The following is a 19365-nucleotide window of genomic DNA, read 5'->3' as shown; positions in this document are numbered from 1 at the left end:
GCTAATACATTCTTCAATATTTTCTTAACTATATGAATATCAGAGCCTTTTTGGTGCAGCAGGCTACACGGTATGGCCTGCTGCCAAGTCAGCAAAAATAACGGACGCTGACACGCGTATAACGGGGTTACTGGATTTGTCAAGGTTACTTGTATTTTTCAGGGGTTACTTGTATTTTTTTTTTTTCAGGGGTTACTTAATATTTTTTTTTCAGGGGTTACTTGTATGGATTACTTATTCAGGGGTTACTTGTATTTTTTTTTTCAGGGGTTACTTGTGTGGATTACTTATTCAGAGGTTATTTGTATGGGTTATCAAGGGTTACTTGTATGAGTTACTTATTCAGGGGTTACTTCAGGAGTTACTTGTATGAGTTACTTATTCAAGGGTTACTTGTATGAGTTACTTATTCAAGGGTTACTTGTATGAGTTACTTATTCAAGGGTTACTTGTATGAGTTACTTATTCAAGGGTTACTTGTATGAGTTTCTTATTCAAGGGTACCTTGTAGGCCCTATGCCAAACCAGTAACACCCTACAAGTAACCCCTGACCAAATCAGTAACACCCTAAAAGTAACCCATGACCAAACCAGTCGTACCCTACAAATACTCTACAATCTACTCACATTACTATTGTTGTTTCTGTTGCTGAAATTTTGACGAAAAATGTTCGATCGAAGATTCCACAAATAAAACGAGCTCACGTTTCTCCAGTTCTCATCGATTTCACTACTTTAAATGTTGTTGATGATCTTAAGGTTAATTAATCGCAATTTTCCACAGGCACCTAATTTCTACAATTTTGGCCTTTAAATGCAGCAATTTGGCAAAGAGGAGAGAGAAAATGGGTGGAGTAAAGATATGGTTGTTGGTGATATGTAATTTAGCTTGGAGAAGAAGCTAAGAAAATGGGTGGAGTAAAGATATGGTTGTTGGTGATGTGTGGTTTGGATTGGAGAAGAAGCTAAGAAAAGAGGAGAGAGAAGACTTGTGGTATTTAAAAAAAAATAATAAAAATTATGGCTAGCCACACCGTGTGGCCAGCCACATACAAAAATTTGTGTATGAGCATATATTAGAAATAATATTCTCCACTCAAAATAAATAAAAAAAAATAAATAAATCATAATAATAATAATCATAATAATCACATGAAAATTTGAATCTACACCTTTCCAAAGTTTGACAAATAATATATCTTCAAACCTAAAATACTGAAAAATAATTATAATACAGAGTCCTTCATTTTATATAGTTATTACATTTTTTTTTAACACTTGTCAATATATAATAAATTCAACTGTTAACATTATAAATTATCAATGTTGATATTGTGTAAATACACATTAAAGGAATCATCAAGATTTTACTTTGGATTATGCGGCCAAAGTGTTCAGACCTTCTGGGTCTGCTGGTGGGGTGCTTGATGGGGAGTGGAGGCTGCCATCTTCTGGTGTGATCAGAATAAATTCTGATGCTAATGTGGCTGCGGGAAACCAGATTGGGTTGGGCGTGGTGATAAGGGATGATGCAGGGTGCATTGTGGCTGCGGCTGTAAGAAGGTTAAAAGCTCGGTGGGGTGTTGAACAAGCTGAGGTAGCAGCAGCAAGAATGGGTGTGCAAATGGCCAAGCAGCTGGGATATGAGAGAATTGAGCTTGAATGCGATGCATATAATGTGGTGACTGCTATTAACAGGGAGGATAAAGGCTACTCTACCTTGATGCTATTCTATGAGGATATCAGACGGATAAAGGATTGCTTTACTTCTTTTAAATGTAGTCATGTTCGTAGGTCGGGTAATACGTTAGCACATTTAGTTGCTAGATATTGTGCTAACGAAACTTATCATGTTTGGTTTGACAATTTCCCCCAAAGCTTTCTAACTTTGGCGGAGATTGATTTACTTTAATATAATTGCCCTACTAACGGTTTCTTCAAAAAAAAAAAAAAAAAAAGTGATGCAAATTGAGAAAAAGAAACAAAGCATCTCAACAGTACAATATTATCCTAACAGAGTACTACCTGTAAAAAACTTTACCCAGATATACTTAGGATCATACGATGGTATACAAACTTTACACATAGTAGGTTTAAAAGTTTAAATGGACAGACGTTGTAGTGGATTTTTTTGTAAAAGTCCTCACTCACTCACTCACTCACAGTATGCAGCATTCCATACAGAAAAAAGCAGGCAAACTCCAAGAGCCACAACGTTGTCAAATGAGTCAAATCAACAATGTTGGAATAAAATCGCTCAACTTGTCAAAGACTATCTATGTGAGCGCCGAAAATATCAGTCGGCTGCCACGTGTGCTGAAATATTGCATAAAAAATCACTTCAATGTCGCATCAAAGGAAATAGAAATATGCTTTAGATATTGAGAAGATTTTATACCAGAGACACGAGTTAACCAATAAAAACTAAAATCGGACATGAGAATTATTTAGCAGATGAACATACAGTGACAGAAACTAGACAAAAATATCAGAAAATAATCCTGATGTGCAAAAGCATATCTAGGCGACCAACAGAACGGGGAGATGTTGAAATTTACCAATCAATTATAGATAGAGCCATAGAGGAGACTACTCAACAAAACTAAATACTTTGTATCTTAAACAGTAAAGCAAGGGAAAAAGGCTCTGCCATCAAGATAGAGAGCATCATGTAATGCTACAAATTATCTCTTAGGACTTGTTCAAATAGAAGCAAGCTTTACTAGATATCAAAGTTACATGAACTAAGAGGCTAAGATCGCAGACATTTAAGACAAAGCTACGCAATTACAATCGAAGACATCAAACTAGAAAAATTAGGTAATAGAGTCCAAACAAGAGTTGATCCCAGTATTTGATGTAAATGAGAGAATTAATGCTCAATGACTAACCCTCTCATTAGTCATCTAGTTTAGTTGAAAATCCTATTAAGTCTGGATAAGCACACAACAGTCATTCATCTGACTAACAAAATTATATCACGCTCCCTCACAAGCTCACACCCATTGGGCTTATAATGCGGATGCAACTCCCCATACCCAACGCGTTGAAAGGAGGGGTTGATGAGATTTGAACCCGCAACCTCAATGTCACGCTAACTCTTAGTTCCATAGAAAACAAACTCAGCCAAAAGCTTAAGTTGATGGTTGAAGCCTAAAGATCGGTTAATGTCACACTAACTATCACAGACAAATCTAACTTGGTCTGCTTAACAATTGGACTATTGGACTGGAAAGTTATCAAAGAGTACATTGGACTATTGGAGTATGCTATAAATACAAACCAGAGCACAGAAAAACAACACTAAATTTCATGAATACTAATCATATGCATCATATAATCAAAACTCATATGAGATGCCTTTTCAGCATAATAGCATAGACTTTCATCCTAGACAAGTTAAAAAATAATTTAACTCAGGGGAAAAAAACCTGAAGTAGATGAGGAAGAAAAACACTACCTTGCTCAACCATTATCCATCCTCCACTAGCACTCCTTGTAAATATGCGTGGTTCTCCCATTTGGAAAGTTTCCTTCCAATTTGGATGTTGAATCAAATAATCCCACTGCCTGAAGGTAACACAAAGGGAGTTGAAATAAATATTGGCACATCAAACAAAAGAATTAAAAAAATAGCATTTGTCGCACACAATTATCGTACCGCCTAAATTAACAGCTTAGACAGAAGTTCAGGCATGCTTAAGCTTAACTGATCTAGATGACTATATAATACTAACCAAAACCCAATGAAGATTCCACAATAGAGTAATAGGCGGAATTTAAGATGTAAATTGTAAATAACTTTACAAAAACAGGTTGACCACGAGAGAGGCCGAAAGTCTACGTCAAAAAATATCAGTAAGAGCAAGAAAAGGAAGAGTGATGATTTATGAACACCAGTAGAACAAAAATATCGCTTCAATTTTCTACTTCATCCCATCTCTAGATAGCCAAAATAATCCACTCTACTAGACTACAGCAATGCATCTGCCATCTGTTTTAAATATTCAAGCACCCTTTGTATCACATTATCACCTTTTCATCTGCTGATCAGTGATCATTGACAGAAAGGGAGTGAGAAAGCACATACAAATGTGAATTTAAAAGCAACTGCTGATGACATGTGTCTAGACAACTCAAACCTTCTTTGATTATGCACAAAGTCTGGGGCCTCAGCAAAAGGTGAAGTAGAACAAGTACGAAGAACTTCTGAATCAGGTAACTGCTGTAGGAAAGAAGCCATGTGTACAAGGTGTGAACTCCTGCAACAGTCATAATCACATGATCCACATCACAAAACAGCAATGAGCCTAAAAAGAAACTTAAATCATTTGAGAGCATTAAATATACTAATAGACAATAAACCTACATATAAGAAGCCATAATAACTTTTAAGGCATATAAGGTAATCTTAATCTTAAAGAAAATCTTGGATGGCCACTAGCAGATAGAATAGCTACAAAAAAACTTTTACCAAGAGCATGGGGCAATTATGAACCGGTCAGTTTGAGTGTCATATGTCTCAAGTAACTTATTTCTCCAACGAGCATCCATAAAAGAACCAGAGATGCGGATTCTCCTAACAATTTCATCTGGGCATCTTGTGGTCTGATCAAATGTGGCTGGGATGACATTTCCTGTTCTAGTTTCTACCTGAAATGAAACAGATTATGAGATAAATAAATAGGAAATAAATAAAAAGCAGTCTAAAAGCATATTATTTAAGCTATTTTGAGGTACATCCAACCTACTTAATCATATTGAAAGCAGGCAATATGGATACCGATAGGAATCGATATTCTATCGTAGGACACATAGCACAAAATCATAAGTAGTGGCTCACTGCTCACCAGCGGATGAACCAAATCAACGCGAAGATTCAATGCTCACCAGGATGCTGCCAATTACCGAAGTGCATTCCTTATTAGTATTGTGGCTAAGGACAAATAAAGGTTGGATATGAAACCTCATCACACTCGGAGCTTTAATTAGATTTTAATTGCCTGTGAAGCCTAATTAAGATGTTTAGGTACCAATATTATGGTTTGCAAAGCTAAACATAAATTTGCAAATTCAAGCCTTACTAAATTAAAATATTAGATTCTCAAAACAGTAACTTCTTAATACAGAGTACATAGGTATTAGGTACATTCTGCCTCCATTTCACAATACATGCATTGTTTTAACTTATTACACTATTCATTTATCAACTTTCATTACATTTGTTTACTTATATATAAAATTTTAATACTAATATGTAAAATGTTGTTGGATTAGTTTTAACGTGTATTTTCAAAATATATACAAAAACATATTGTCAAAGTTGTGTTTAGACAAAGTGAAAAAGTCACAATGACACAATGTTGCAACTACATTGAAAAAGAGGTAGTATATCTCTAAATTTTGCACTGGTGGTAATTTTAATATGACTTGCAATTCGGAATATTGTAAATATGTGATGCAATCATGAAATATATAGAGGATAAACCAAAACAATTTAAAGTCTCATTGCTCACCAGCACACCACTGAATATCGGAAGTGCATTCCCGGCAGTATCTTTTCTGGTATTGTGGCCAAGAACAAATAGAGTTTGGATATGAAACTTCACCACACTCTTTCCCAAGGCTTCAATAATTTTTGCACACAGGGGAAAAGAATGGTCCTTCTGCTCTGACCTGCCTCCAGTTTGTTCAGTATGCTGCATTAAAAAAATTGCAAAAATATAATCATTTTTGAGCTGGATAGAGAGAGAAGTAAAACAACAAAAGAGTTAAGAAGTTACTCAGACTTTATCTATGTTATCTTCAAACCCTCCAATAAGATGCACCTGCAAAATGTGCCTTATAACTGTCAAAACTTGTCTAAGTTAGAATACACAAAGGTAAACTAAACACTAAACTTACATCCAGCTCAGTATCATGTCCACAATCTCCTAATTTTGACAGCATTTGAGACAGGCCAAGGTCTACAATATTTGGAGAATCCAAGTGAGCAACTGAAGTCCTGAAGAGGGCCAAGTAAATAAGATAAACAGAATATAGATATCTAAGAGAGTTCCGTGTTAGCTGAACCTTAAACCAATGGAACTTACATTCCATTGTTCCGGTTCCTAATTACAATGCCCACACAAGTAGTCGCTTCGTCCGTGCCAATAAACTTTTGTTAAAGATAAAATAAAGCAACAAAACATAATAAATTTAAGTTAAGCAAAGTTAGCAGACAATGGAAAATCATAGATAGATGTACAAGCGTTAAGAAAGCATAATTGAGAGTTTTACATATAATGATACAAATGACCATCACCACCTTTACAGATCTATTTCCATAAGGAAGTCTACACAGTTGCAAGCTAATAAGACATTTCCTTCATATGCAACCCACTTAGAGTCTTAAGCCTCTTCACAAATTTTATGATACCACTTCACTAATCCCAGTTATCTAGATCCAATAAAATTATGTATACAATTACAAATGCAATTCACATAAAAATACCCATTCATAGTCACATAAAGAAGAAGAAAAAGGAAAAAGAGCAAAAACTGAATAATTTTATAAAGACATGTGTAAATATATGACTCAAAATAAAGTATTATGTTGACCTACATCCACAAGCATAGGGTCCACTGTAGCATATTCTCTTTGAAACAAATAAACATGCTTGCTCTTTGTGAGTTCATCTGAAGATGCATCAGAAGTCGAAAACTTCTTCACAGGGATTGCTTTGAAAGAGAGTGAAGCAGAGACAAGAACAGGGTGCGTCATCAGAACAACAAGATCACAAATTCCCTATCAAATATATGAAATTTTCAAGAACACTATGAGAAAAGCCATATAATCTAGCTAATAGAATGACTTGAATATTACAGATAGTTACATCATTCTGCTCAAATAGAGAGAAAAATAGAGTATTTAGGAAAAGATAAAGTAAACATAAGACTATAAGATGATGGGACATTATCCTTATAGAAGTATAAAGCAGAATAGCATAACAATGACCTCCTAGGAGGGCAGTAACTGTTATATTTTGAGATAACATGAATTATTGAATTGGGCCTGGGCAAACCAAACAAGGAGGAGGAGAGGTTTGGTCCACAAATAAGGCCAAAGGAGGTTCCATACTAAAACCAATAGGCGATAGTAGGAGTAACTCTCTACTTTATAAAGTGGAACCATCTCCCCTTTTTCTCCGATGTGGGACACTTACAAGTGGATTTACAATGGGTTTCAAACAGTAACACGTAGTTAACTATTATACCCCAAACCAACATAGAAAAAGTAATAGCTCAACATCAATAAGTGCTCTATTTGCCCCCAAAATGGCAAGGAGATATAAAGAAGGAAAAAAATGAAGCAGTTTCTAAAATTAAGGCAGATCAATTTTAACAAAAATATATAGTTTCTGCAGTGGAAGTAATATTGTCTAGACAATGATCCATGTTTCTAGAACCCTGAATTCCCAGACTTCCCCGCCCTACCATGCTTTCGTGTGTAAAACAGTTTATCTTTCATTTTGACACTCTAAGCACTAACATCTGAGCACGAAAAGAATGATGATGTATTGTACATTTGCTAAACATGTATGATAGCAGGATTATAACACATAAGGTACCTGATTGATGGAATTGCGGTCAAACAAAACCCCGCCAACAAATATCATTATTGCTAAATAGCTGCTTAACAGCAGCTGAACTCGAATAAAGGTGAGCTAAGAGGTGAACTGAAGGCTGAAAGTATTCAGCAAGAGGCACCTGCAAAATGAACAAATTCCATTTACGACAACAATCAAAGCCTTAATCCCAAAGATCTAATGACAAGCAAAATCAAAGCCTTTCTTAGGCTATCAGTATGTTGTGCTCAATCCATTAACACTTATTTCAGGAAAAATCCATTCGTAGTCAATTTACGATCAAAATAAGTTCACTTAAGTTCAAATAAATGAAAATTAAGAGCGAAAAATATTCAGCAATTCTACTCTTTCAATAATAAAAAGGAAAATCAAAACAATATAGTAAAACAATGTACATAACCCCAATTTGATCAATTAAGGGTAGGCTAGTCTAGTTTTTAAGTACTGTTGATTGTACAAGCGTCGATAGGGTTCCGGCGGTTGAGAAGGCTAGGTCAATTAAGGGTAGACACCGATCACTAACACGAAAAGGAAGAAAGTGAAGAGCTGCTTACAATTGACTGAATTCCGGCGAGAATACGGTGGTGGACTGGTGGTGCGACGTCTGTTTAGGCAATCTGGGAGTCACAGGGATAGCAATTGGCAGTTTGGCGTTTTCACGAAAATTCGGTTTTCGTTTGAAAGTTTGAAGCCTAACTTTAGTCAACCACATTAAACCAAAATAGTTGACATTTACGAGTTTACAACAAGGTTAGAGAAGCACGCAATGTCTTTTCTCGTGGTTTTCTAAAATTCTTATTTACTCGGACTGTGAGCCTCTATATCTGATGTAAGCCCAACAATAGAGGGACGAGATTTCTCTATACTGGTTACTTCAGGAAATTCGGGTTCTTTTGTCTACCTTTACAGCTTATAAAATTCTTAAGGTTCCTCACAAATGGGTTCTCCTGCACACTGGTTGGCTGGAAAAGAATCGTGCTTGGGAGTGTCTTTTTTGATCTTTTTAAATTGTTGCTTGTGTCTTTCTTTCTTTGTTCTCACAGTAATAATAATAATAATAAAATAAATATAAATAAATAAGGTCAACAACTCAACAACAAAATAAAGCATTTTTTTTTCAAGGACAAAATAAAGCATTTGAATAGTGCAAAATGTGAAATTATGGAATATTTAAGAACTTGGAAACAGAGTAATCAAATAATAGAGTTGGTGAGGTCACGAGTTTGATATTTGACAAATTCTTTAACCCTTATATTCATAGTAAACTTATCTGTTTAAACTTTAAAATCATATTTTAGAGGTTTAGGAATTTTGCATTGATCATTTATATGGTGTACGTAGCTTTCAAAATTAAAAGAAGTCTAAGGCAAGGTAAACCCTTAAAAAAATTTAAATAAAAATATCCTTAAAGCTCATTTGCAAATTGCAAAACGTAGTAAGAAACTAAGGGCCTGTCATTTGCAAATTGCAAAACGTAGTAAGAAACTAAGGGCCTGTTCTGATTTACTAAGTTGAGCTGAACTGAACTGAGCTGAATTGATTGGAACTGAACTGAATAGTTTATGAGAGAAGGAAATTAGGAATTGAACTGAACTGAACTGATTGGAGCTGGATTGAACTGAATTGAAAATAAGCTGAAGAGAACAGTCCCTAAGAATATGTAAGATTCAAGAACTGGTGAGGTAAATGCATCCAAGTGTGTAACGGATAACCTTACTTGACCCTAGAAGTTAAGCATAGGCTGAAAGTCACTTAAATATAACACGAATTTGACCCACCTTGACACAAAACCATCCTAAGCCTACACATGACACAAGAGACACGTGGGTCATAGTTATAAATGGACATCATTTTCAATTATGAAATGAGTCTAACACAAACATAACAAGTTAGTTTACATTTCATCGCACTCATTTGTAATCACTTAAATCACAAATATGAAAAGATATGCTAGCACTAAATGTTACTACAATAAATTAAAGGCAAAATTAGCCTCAACAACACAAACTTTTAACAAGGTGCATATAGCAGCATGAATTTTGACTAATAGCCTTAACAACACCAACTTCATTATTAAGTGCACAAAATATCATAAATAAAACCTAAGATCGGATATTTTATCGAATATTAATATTTTATTTACTTTTTGCAAATTTTGATATCATATTTAGTCCTCAAGGTCCAAATTAACCCAAGACCTTAACCGAGACATTTTTATAACACGCAAATCGATGTTTTTTGTAATTTTTTTGCTAAATTTGATCTCAAATTTGACTAAACTAACCTCCAAAACTTCGTTCGATAATTTTTTCCCGCATAAAAATCAAGGCACGCAATACTAGACGATTTTTTATAATAATATAATATAATATTAGATACCATGTCTTTAACATTTTTTTTGGTATCAAGCTTCATTTATGATATTTTGTGCACCTAATAAAGAAATTTGTGTTGTTATACCTACTAGTTAAAGTTCATGCTGCTACTAGTACCTTGTTAAAAGTTCGTGTTGTTGAGACCAATTTCGCCTAAATTAAAATGAGCCTAACAGACCCGATTATTCCTTAACATATTTTAGAGTTTAGTATACTTGGATTAGTTGAATATGACGCACTCTAACCTACACATGAGCGGATGAGTCTACACGATTCGGCTCATGCCCAATTTAACTTGACCCTATTTTCAATCGGGGCGTTTGATAGGAGGGATGAGTTTAAATGGGATAAGGACGTAGGATAAGAAGAGCGGAATTAATAGATGGGACAAGGATAAAAATAGTGTATTCCATTATTTGGTATGGGTTGAAATTAAATTGGAATAACTAATAAAAATACAAAATTATCCTTACTATCCTTTCTTCACTCTTTTCTTCTTTCTCTTTCATTAAAGGTAAAAATGTCTTTTATCCATTAAATTTAATCCCCATCCCTTATATCACTATACCAACCCCCTTAGTTATTAATTTAGAGGGATAACTCCATATTTTAACCCCCTCCTAACTCCCCTTCCTAATCCCCATCTCTCTGAACAAACAAAAAACTTCTTAAATCCCTCCTTTTTTATCCTTTCCTCCCTCTTCTATCCCTCTAACCAAACACCCTCGATTTGTAAAGGCTCGAATCACTCGATAAGTCGATTGTAGGGAAAGTGCAAAAGGTATCAGAATTCAGAACTCCAAAAGTTGAAAAACAATTTGAAAGTACAAGACATGGAAGATAACGAAGCCAAGGAAGCTTCAATCGATAATTCATCAACGGAGGATAAAGAAGCCATGGAAGCTTCAAAAACCTTCAACCAAGAAGACCTCTTCAAAGCCCTTGAAGTAGTTGAGAGAGATTCCCTCGCCATTGCTGAGAGCTACACCTCTCTCTTCGCTTCTCTCCGATTAGCACTCTCAGAGGTACACCCATTGATCAAAATCATTCCTTTTTTAATTGGGAATTGTTTAATTAATCTGGGTTTTGTTAATTAACTTCATTTTTTCTGGGGTTTTTGGATTTGATGATTAGATTACCAACACTTCTGTTGATCATATCCAATGCTTTAGTGATGCTGCCGGCAAGCTTCAAGAGTCAGGTATATTTTCTACAGTAAATTCTCTGGGACTTTCATTTTAAGATCAATTGTTCATTTTCTTTTTATTGCCAATCGTGTGAAGTAATATTGATGTAATTGGTTTTGTGTAATTTGTAATTTCCAATCAATTGTTAGCAACGATTGTGCAAGGTAGATATCATCTCAAACATATTTCAAATTAAAGTAAAAGGAGATTTGGGGTTGAAATAACTCACAGATATACAATTGTTATTGATGTGTTATGGTTTATATATTGGGATATATTTGGTTAGCTCTAATGGCCCATTTGGTATCCGGTTATAATTAATAAATGGAGGTAATAGGAATAAATCTGTACTGTAAAATTGTAAGAACAGTGATATACAAAGAATCATGCTCTAACGGCCTAGTTCGTATCTGGGAATAATTGATATCCATTGCCATTTGTGAAGTGGTATTGGATTTGAATGCAATTTTATGAAACATAAGTTTTGGAATGAAATGACATTCCCATGGACATCATATGTTACTTTCCTTTGCCGAATTGCACTAAAAGTTCATTCCCATTACTGCCATATAATACTGGCTACCAAACGAGCCATAAGGGCAATGCCTCTTTTTCATCTAGTTTTTAAAATTAATGGTTGAAACTCAATTTGACTGGCACAGTCTAGATTGTTAGGTCTTTTATTGAACTGGATGGCTTAAGCATTTCAAGTAAGAGTGTAGACAACATTTATCTACCGAAGCAATTATACAACAAACTTTATGTCTTGGAGCTAAGCTTAGTAATGTAAGATTCTTATAGAGACGGATTTGCAAGAAATTTTGAATGGTTTTTCACCCTACGAAGTCCTGTGAGGCAGAATGCTAACCTATAGAAAGCTAAGATGTTTAAAATATCTCTTTTGCATCTCAACTCATTGATCTTGGAGAGATACGTTTTTGGTGTGTTTCTCGGTTATTCTTTTTGTAAGAAAGCACATAAGGCGTTTAGTATTGGAAATAGCACCACTCAATTTAGTACAATTCTTCCTTTGATTTATCTCTTTCTGTCATTATATGTCTCTTTTTGTACACCTTCTACTACTTTGCCTTCTCTGATTTAAGAAAATACAATGTTTATTGCTCTTCCATTGTCTGGTGCTTTCAGCTAGAATAAGTGATTCAATGCTAACGCTGATAGCCGTGATAGGTCTGTTAGAAAGACTTAGAACCTTGAAAGAATAAGGGATAAATAGTTTCGAAGGGTATATCTAAAAAGCTGGCATAGATTTTATCATAATCTTCTATCCGATTGTTTGGGATCTGCTCTAACTTAAGGTTAATAATGTCTTTCTGCACAAAAATCTTTCTGAAGAGGTAAACATAAAAATACCTCCTTATACGGCTATCCCCACTTAATTGCTAGGAATTAGCATTGATAATTCCACTTTCGAGAGGTGGATGCTCTCTTAATATGAGCTTTCGAGAGGCTCACTCTCTCCCAATAACTAACCTCACAATATTCAACATATCTTAATTCTTCCTAATGAGGTCTATCTATAGAAAATCCCTCTTAACAAATCTCTAGCTTATCCCCCAAGTTACTACTAATAGACTATGACTAATATGCCCTTCCCCCAAATATTGATTCCTTGCATTAATCCACTGTATACAAGCTAAAAGAGTCTTTACATAATGATCTATAGCAGGCCTCACCCTATGTTATGCCAAGCTTCCCTTATTCTATCTATAGCATACCCGGTGTCTCAGTTTTTCAATATTTATTCCTTGTTATACCAAACAGACAATGTTTGTCTGTCGTTGCTGATATATATGTTTGTTAGGTACTTACAGTCTACTAATATGCATAACTCAAATACCTGGGCTCTTTACATCACGCCCTGTGCTTCTGGATTGGTTTAGATTGAGAGGATTGTGCTCTGATTTGGGTCTTGTTGTCGGTCTGCAAAGAAATTGCCATAGGCTCACTTTCCTAAGCCTTTTTTTTTGTAGGTTGCTTATTCGAAATTATATTCCTTACCCATGCAGCCATGCTAGACAAGATTTATCTTTACAGTGGAACAACTAACTTCATGTAGGCTCCTCATTTTACAACAATTGTCATGTCCTTAAGTATCTCAAGGTATTACGGGCTTTACGGCATATCCTTATGAAGTCTTCTTCTTCATTTTAGGCTATAGGTTGGCCTTCCTGCCCTCACTTTTAGAAAATTTGTTGCTTGGATGTTTACTAGCTTGGAGGAAGTCTCATATCTTGCTAGTCCAACAGTAGGTAAACTATAGTATTCTGTCCTATACTCCAAATAATTTTTGAATTTAATGCTCTTAGCATTACTCAAATTCCTTTCAAATGAGATAAGTGGATTGCTTTTGATGAAAGAAGATCCTGCTTTACATAAATAGACAAATTACATCTGTCCAAATGTCATTTTTTGTTGAGTTTGTTAGCATCTCTTTGCACAGAACTACACTTTAACTCAGATTTGGGATGAGGATTTCTGTTAAGTGTTGTATAAAGGACTTTTTTTTTTTTTTTCCTTTTTTCTTTTTTCCTTCTCCTGACAGAGTTACAGTAACACATTTTGAAAGATCATTTCCTCTCCTCTGTCTCGTCTTTTTTCTCCACTCTTCCATCCTCTCTGTAGAATCTAGAACCTGCAAATTACAAACCATGTTTTATGATGCTGATTAAACCAGTTAAATTCTGCATCTAAACCTTTGCACACACAGGAATTTTAGGGTCACAATAGCTACATACTACAGCTTGCAATTCTCAGAAGTTCCAAAAGGGCTCACGAGTTTATTGGGTGGCTTGGTGCTGTAGTTTATGGTATTATGTGGTAGAATTGTAGAAAGGAGTATGGTTTAGGAGTTTGTTGTCATCTGTGAGATTGTAGCTTGTGGTAAAAACTGATGCATGAAGAATACAAAGCTTGATGATGTACATTTTGGTCTAGATGTAGTTACTTAGACTATGTTTATATCTCGTTTATTTGGGATGCTTTCCTTGGTTATACTTCTGTTCTTCCAAAACACATGAAAGGAAATCACCAAAAGAGGTTTTAAGTTTTAACCTTTAGTTGTGACTGCATATAACCCAATCATAACTGTCATTATCTGCACTTTGCAGCAATTGATGCAGCAACAAGAGGGAATCATTTTATACATTCATGTATCAGGTATGTATCTTATGTCTAGGCTAAAACTCCCGTTTGAAATCCATGTCTGTGCATCAACTGCAATTGCTGATTTCCTTTTTGCAGATACGAGTCTAGTTGTTCTAGAATATTAGTCAATGTCAATTTCCTTATTTGGGGAGCTCCTGGGGTCCCAGTGTGCTATTATTCGGAGTTCGGGCATGTTCATGTTATGAGTTGAAAATGGGTCTAGGTGGTTGTGGGAAGGGTGGTTTGTGTTTATCAATTTTATGTTTTTTTGTTCTTAAATATTAATACTTATTTATGCAACTTATTTTTTTAAAAAGAGGGAAATGGGTAAACAAAAAAAAGGGGGAGGGACTAAAGGGGGTATGGGGTATATAGGGGAAAGTGAGATGATTTATCATGAATAATGATTATTCTTGCCAACCATATGAACAATTGTGAACAACTAAACAATTATATTAGCATCCCATGCTTGCATCAACAATGGTAAGTAATGGGTGGGTTTGGTTTTGGTAATTCAATGAAGAATTCATGTCACTTAATAGGATCCCCACAATATCAAGTTGGTGATTAGAATCATCTCTTGAATCTCTTGCCTACTGCTACAACAGAAATTTTGAAATAGCCATAAAATAGACCTTTTATGGTTGATGTGCCCTTTGATCTTGTTGTCCACACCTTTTCTTTTATGCTGCTCTTTTTGATTTCTGATGTGCCGTTTGACCTTGCTGTACACACCCTCCTCCCCTCACCACTCCTGAAGATTCGTACTTGATTATAATGTTTGGCCTTGCAGCACACATTTTTACAATCCCAATGTGTTGTTTGACCTTGCTGCATTAGGTTATGAATAGAAAACTTGTACAATTTTATTCTAGATGTCACTTTTATATTACGGTAGGTCAATGACAGCCAGTGTAAAACTTTGTCACAATACATGACATGAGCCACAATGATTGAGACTACTGCTAGGATAGGTGACCTTCTGGGAAGTTCTTGTGTTGGTTCATGTAGCCGACCTCACTTATGTGATTAAGGAGTTCAAGCAAGCACTTTTATGTTACTTTTTCATGACATAGTAACCTGTGATTTCAGTCTGATAGCTTTCCCGTCTCATTTCTGATTAGGTTTTGGCAAATTTTCAGTTGCTTAGTTCTGCTGTAATCTGGTCTACTGAAGAATTAGATTGATCACCGATTTGTGATGTTTCCTTTCTCATGTACGTCTTGCAGGTTAAATGATGAGATGAAAGGCATTGATGATTTAGCAGCTCATTTGTATCCTTGCTGTTAGGGACATTCACTAATATGATCTGTTTTGGCTCATTTCTTAAAAACTGTTACCAAGGGTTGTGCATCTAACTCACATTATATTTTTCTTCGCTATGAGGAGGAATGCCTTGTGTTCAGGGAGTATTCACATTCAAACGCATTAGCTCCCAACTTTTTTACCTTTTATTAAAAAAAAAAAAAAAAAAAAAAAAAAAAAAAAAAAAAAAAAACCAAAACAAAACAGAAAATCCAATTGAGGTATCTAATTCTCTGAAAACTACTTCTTGTGGGATCCCCCCCTTTTTTTTTCCTTCTTCTTTGCTTCTTTTTACTTCTTTATATGGTATTATGGCCATTTGGCATCCTTAATCACACTACAGAAAAATCCTCAAGAGAAATGTAGATGCTTTGGACTCAGCAGCCAGCCGACTCCTCCGAATCACATGATCTGCCTTTTTCATCATTCTGATGACTCATGCAGGTCACTAAAGCTGGACCATTTTGCTTGACTATTCTGAAACTGTCATAAACATTGAATTAGGTAATTTGGTGTCGCTGTATAGAGATCGTCAGTCATCACCCTGTCTTTTGAAGGCGAGCAATTACAAATCTACTGTCCTGCTGTTTATGCTTGGGTTATTGACTTTGTATCTGATTAAGTACATCTAACCTATACTTTTAACTGCCTGTAATTAGATGAATCTATCAATGATAACTTGAAAATGCTTTATGTTCCTCTATCCTCTGTGAACTGGTCTATTTGGTATTCGAATGTGTTTTATTTTGGGTAGGTATATTGTGTATTTTTACTAGTACATGTTAACGATGGGACAGTGGTACTATGGTAGGGGCATACAATCATATGTTGGATGAAACTCATGAAAGGACAATCGAATGTAAATTGTGCTGATAGGGGGGTAACACATATGTAATGCAGCAACTCTTACTTAGCTCAAGACAGGAGTTAGGCTTAACATAGTTTTTCTATATATTAGTTTCTGTGCTAAAATTTTGAACTTAAATTATATTGCATGCTCAATATTGGGTTTTTCTTTGTGATTTGCGTGCTTTGCGATTTGGCTGTCATTTGGTCAGTTTACCTCACCGGCAATCTCGAACCTCATTCCTAGCCGGATCCTACAAAGTAGACAGATGAAAAACACAACTGCAACTGCAACACTGCATGGTTGCTCAATTCATAGTAGCATAGCAGTTGGGAGTTGGGACTAATCTGAAAGATTAGAGACAAAGGCTTGATCTATCAAAATGTTGACTACCAATGTTTACAAGAGTTTTAAATATTTAATAAAGTTTGGTCTTTATTTTTGGGCTCTTCTGACACAAATGCGGGTCTTTTACCCTCCCACCGATTCCCATCATTTGTATTCACACTATTTCATGTTTGTGTTTCCCATAATAGCTAGTCAGTCATATACTACAAGCTTACACGAGTTGCGCTACTATTGAAAAATGGTTTGCCATGCAAACTAATACTAAGTACTATTGAAAAAAGATTACCATGCAGAATCCAATCCAAAAGGATTATTGATAACTTTTTAGGTCAGCCCAACAGTTTTGTTAATTATGTCTTTTTTATCCAAAAATTCTTATATACATTGTATTACATACTAGTATATATGGAGTATTTGTTAAGGTATATAGTAAGTGCACACTATTCGATCACTATAGTATACTACTCAGTGACCAAAAATGCAAAAACACAACACTTAAGGCCTTTTCTTTTCAGCTTAATTTCAGTTCAGTTCAGGCCCAATCAGTTTAGTTCAGTTCAGTTTAGCTTTTAGTTTCCTTCTCTCATAAACAATTCATTTCAGCTCTGTTCAGTTCAACTCCAATAAGTTCAATTCAGTTCAGCTCAGCTCATTTCAATAAATCAGAATAGGCTCTTAATTGTGTACTTATATTAATATCAACTTTGATAATTCACTAGAACATATAGGATAAAACGTCAAAGTGTTGATGACACTCCTGTTACTAAGTTCAATTGTTCTAGACATTGCGTAGGTTGGCACATAACATATATCCACCATACCATACACATGTCTCTTCACGTGCATGCATGCTATAGTGTGACTTTGTGAAAGCATATCTTTAGTGTTCTTGAATGCACCATATACAATGGTTTTAAGCACACCGTACCATACATACCACCATAATTAACTCATAAACAACCACCAAAATTCGTATCGTAATCATCCATCCATGATGTTGGTGGCAGGCAACACCGAACCTCATTAACTTATCTAAGCCTCCTTTTACATGAACTATCAACTTCACCTCAAAACGATGCTAATTAGATGGACATCCCTCGCATACAATTCCCTTTCACTAACAACCTATATCAATAAATGTGATCCATCACATCATCAAACTTTTATAACAAAACAAAAAAGAAATGGATGTACGTTAAAATTTCCCATTCCCATGCATTTGGAATCAAAGTTTTAACGATTTACAAGAAGATGAGATGATGTGTGAATCCCATAAAATTCCGTTATTTGCGTGCCCGGCCATATCACATGAACATGTTTGTCATAAACCAAACAAAAGTCAACAACTAACTTTTATTGTCTATCGTAGAATATCGTTGGTATGCAACCCTAGCTAGATGTTGCCTACTTCAGGGCTTTTATTACCTATGACTTATTCCTAGCAACAATACTTAGATATCTGCATCAACTGATAGTCATCTATCTATCCCGCTAAAATTGTCTCATTTTACTCTTTTATGAGAATCTTCAAAGTAAAGCTTCATTAAGAAAATTTAGTGGTCTGGGATGGAGAATATGTGATATTCTCGGTTAAAGTAATGATTACATCTCTTTTCGTTAGAATTAATTAAGGTAATTATATTAAGAATAAAAGAAGAAAAAAAACATAAGTAACTTAATTAACAAAATAGTACTAAGTAATATGAAATACTGCGGGCATGTTCACATTTACTTAATTTCAGTTCATTTCAGCTCCAATCAGTTCAGTTCAGCTCAATTCAGTTTCAATCAATTTAGTTTAGCTCCTAATTTTCCTCTCTTATAAAATATTCATTTCAGCTCAATTCAGTTCACTTCAGCTCCAATCAGTTCAGTTCAGTTCAGTTTATTTCAGTAAATATGAACAGGCTCTACGTAGGAAAGTGTAGTTTTTTTTTTTTTTTTTTTTTTTTTTTTTTTTTTTTTTTTTTGTAGGAGGAAAGTGTAGGTATGTAAGTATTTTTATTCCATCAACCGTTATAACCGTTTTAGGGACAAACCACATTTGGTCATTAGTTAAATTCAGTTTGACTAATTGACTGACACTTGACTTAGGTAATGAACATTGAACAAGTAGAGCACCCAATACAATCTTGTCTATTCCATTACTTTAATTTATTTGCGCCTGAGATTCCAGATTCCAGTTTTCCTCACCTTTCCACGTTCTATGTTGCTAGATCCATCGTTTTGCCTTTACATATGATCGATCCTCTCCATTTATTTGTCTACATCAGTGGTTCTCATTCATTCTCAATCTAGTCCAACTGAAATTTATAGTAGAATTGGTGATTCTACACCAGTGGTATATATATATACTATACATATACAAAGTCACACAACTTATAAATATAATTAATTATGTACAAAATATGACAAGTAGTGTATCATAAATGACATTGAGCAAATTAACTTCATGTCATTCAAATTTGATTGTTCTTAGTACGAAGTAACTAAAATCCGGTGTTGAATTG

At 34.9% G+C, this 19365-nt stretch overlaps 3 protein-coding genes across 3 annotated transcripts; 2 read left to right on the top strand and 1 right to left on the bottom strand.

Annotated features, from left to right (window-relative positions):
- Positions 1 to 32: 32 nt before the first annotated feature.
- Positions 33 to 1912, top strand: LOC145590726 (uncharacterized). Its single transcript, XM_081647127.1, has 2 exons — positions 33 to 70; positions 1354 to 1912. Exons 1-2 carry the CDS (start codon positions 33 to 35, stop codon positions 1910 to 1912), a joined length of 597 nt encoding a protein of 198 aa, XP_081503253.1.
- LOC145592724 (protein N-terminal asparagine amidohydrolase-like) lies at positions 1845 to 8324 on the bottom strand. Its single transcript, XM_081649231.1, has 11 exons — positions 8183 to 8324; positions 7611 to 7749; positions 6605 to 6787; positions 6093 to 6157; positions 5905 to 6004; positions 5790 to 5828; positions 5517 to 5699; positions 4475 to 4653; positions 4143 to 4262; positions 3461 to 3570; positions 1845 to 2316 (listed from the first exon to the last, which is right to left on the bottom strand). The coding sequence occupies exons 2-11, from the start codon at positions 7656 to 7658 to the stop codon at positions 2297 to 2299; spliced, it is 1047 nt and encodes a 348-aa protein (XP_081505357.1). The 5' UTR covers positions 7659 to 7749; positions 8183 to 8324; the 3' UTR covers positions 1845 to 2296.
- A 2379-nt stretch (positions 8325 to 10703) lies between these two features.
- On the top strand, positions 10704 to 16363 carry LOC145592722 (uncharacterized). The gene is made up of 5 exons (XM_081649230.1): positions 10704 to 11028; positions 11138 to 11204; positions 14319 to 14367; positions 15585 to 15629; positions 16004 to 16363. The coding sequence occupies exons 1-5, from the start codon at positions 10837 to 10839 to the stop codon at positions 16068 to 16070; spliced, it is 420 nt and encodes a 139-aa protein (XP_081505356.1). The 5' UTR covers positions 10704 to 10836; the 3' UTR covers positions 16071 to 16363.
- The last annotated feature ends 3002 nt before the right edge of the window (positions 16364 to 19365 follow it).

This window comes from Chenopodium album, chromosome 18 (assembly GCF_948465745.1).
Source record: "Chenopodium album chromosome 18, dcCheAlbu1.1, whole genome shotgun sequence".
NCBI classification, from domain to species: Eukaryota; Viridiplantae; Streptophyta; class Magnoliopsida; order Caryophyllales; family Amaranthaceae; genus Chenopodium; species Chenopodium album.
Note: the sequence above shows the minus strand (reverse complement) of the source record. Positions and strands in the feature narration are given on the sequence as shown.

What these genes read in the sequence shown, in the direction of transcription:
- LOC145590726 (XM_081647127.1), top strand. Translation starts at nt 33, where the DNA reads ATGAATATCAGAGCCTTTTTGGTGCAGCAGGCTACACG. An exon ending in TTGGTGCAGCAGGCTACACG is followed by an intron (nt 71 to 1,353) that starts GTATGGCCTGCT and finishes TACACATTAAAG; the next exon opens with GAATCATCAAGATTTTACTT.
- LOC145592724 (XM_081649231.1), bottom strand. Translation starts at nt 7,658, where the DNA reads ATGATATTTGTTGGCGGGGTTTTGTTTGACCGCAATTCCATCAATCAG. An exon ending in ACCGCAATTCCATCAATCAG is followed by an intron (nt 6,788 to 7,610) that starts GTACCTTATGTG and finishes TATATTTGATAG; the next exon opens with GGAATTTGTGATCTTGTTGT. An exon ending in ATAATTGCCCCATGCTCTTG is followed by an intron (nt 4,263 to 4,474) that starts GTAAAAGTTTTT and finishes TGACTGTTGCAG; the next exon opens with GAGTTCACACCTTGTACACA.
- LOC145592722 (XM_081649230.1), top strand. Translation starts at nt 10,837, where the DNA reads ATGGAAGATAACGAAGCCAAGGAAGCTTCAATCGATAATTCATCAACG. An exon ending in TTTATACATTCATGTATCAG is followed by an intron (nt 14,368 to 15,584) that starts GTATGTATCTTA and finishes TACGTCTTGCAG; the next exon opens with GTTAAATGATGAGATGAAAG. An exon ending in GATGATTTAGCAGCTCATTT is followed by an intron (nt 15,630 to 16,003) that starts GTATCCTTGCTG and finishes ATCACACTACAG; the next exon opens with AAAAATCCTCAAGAGAAATG.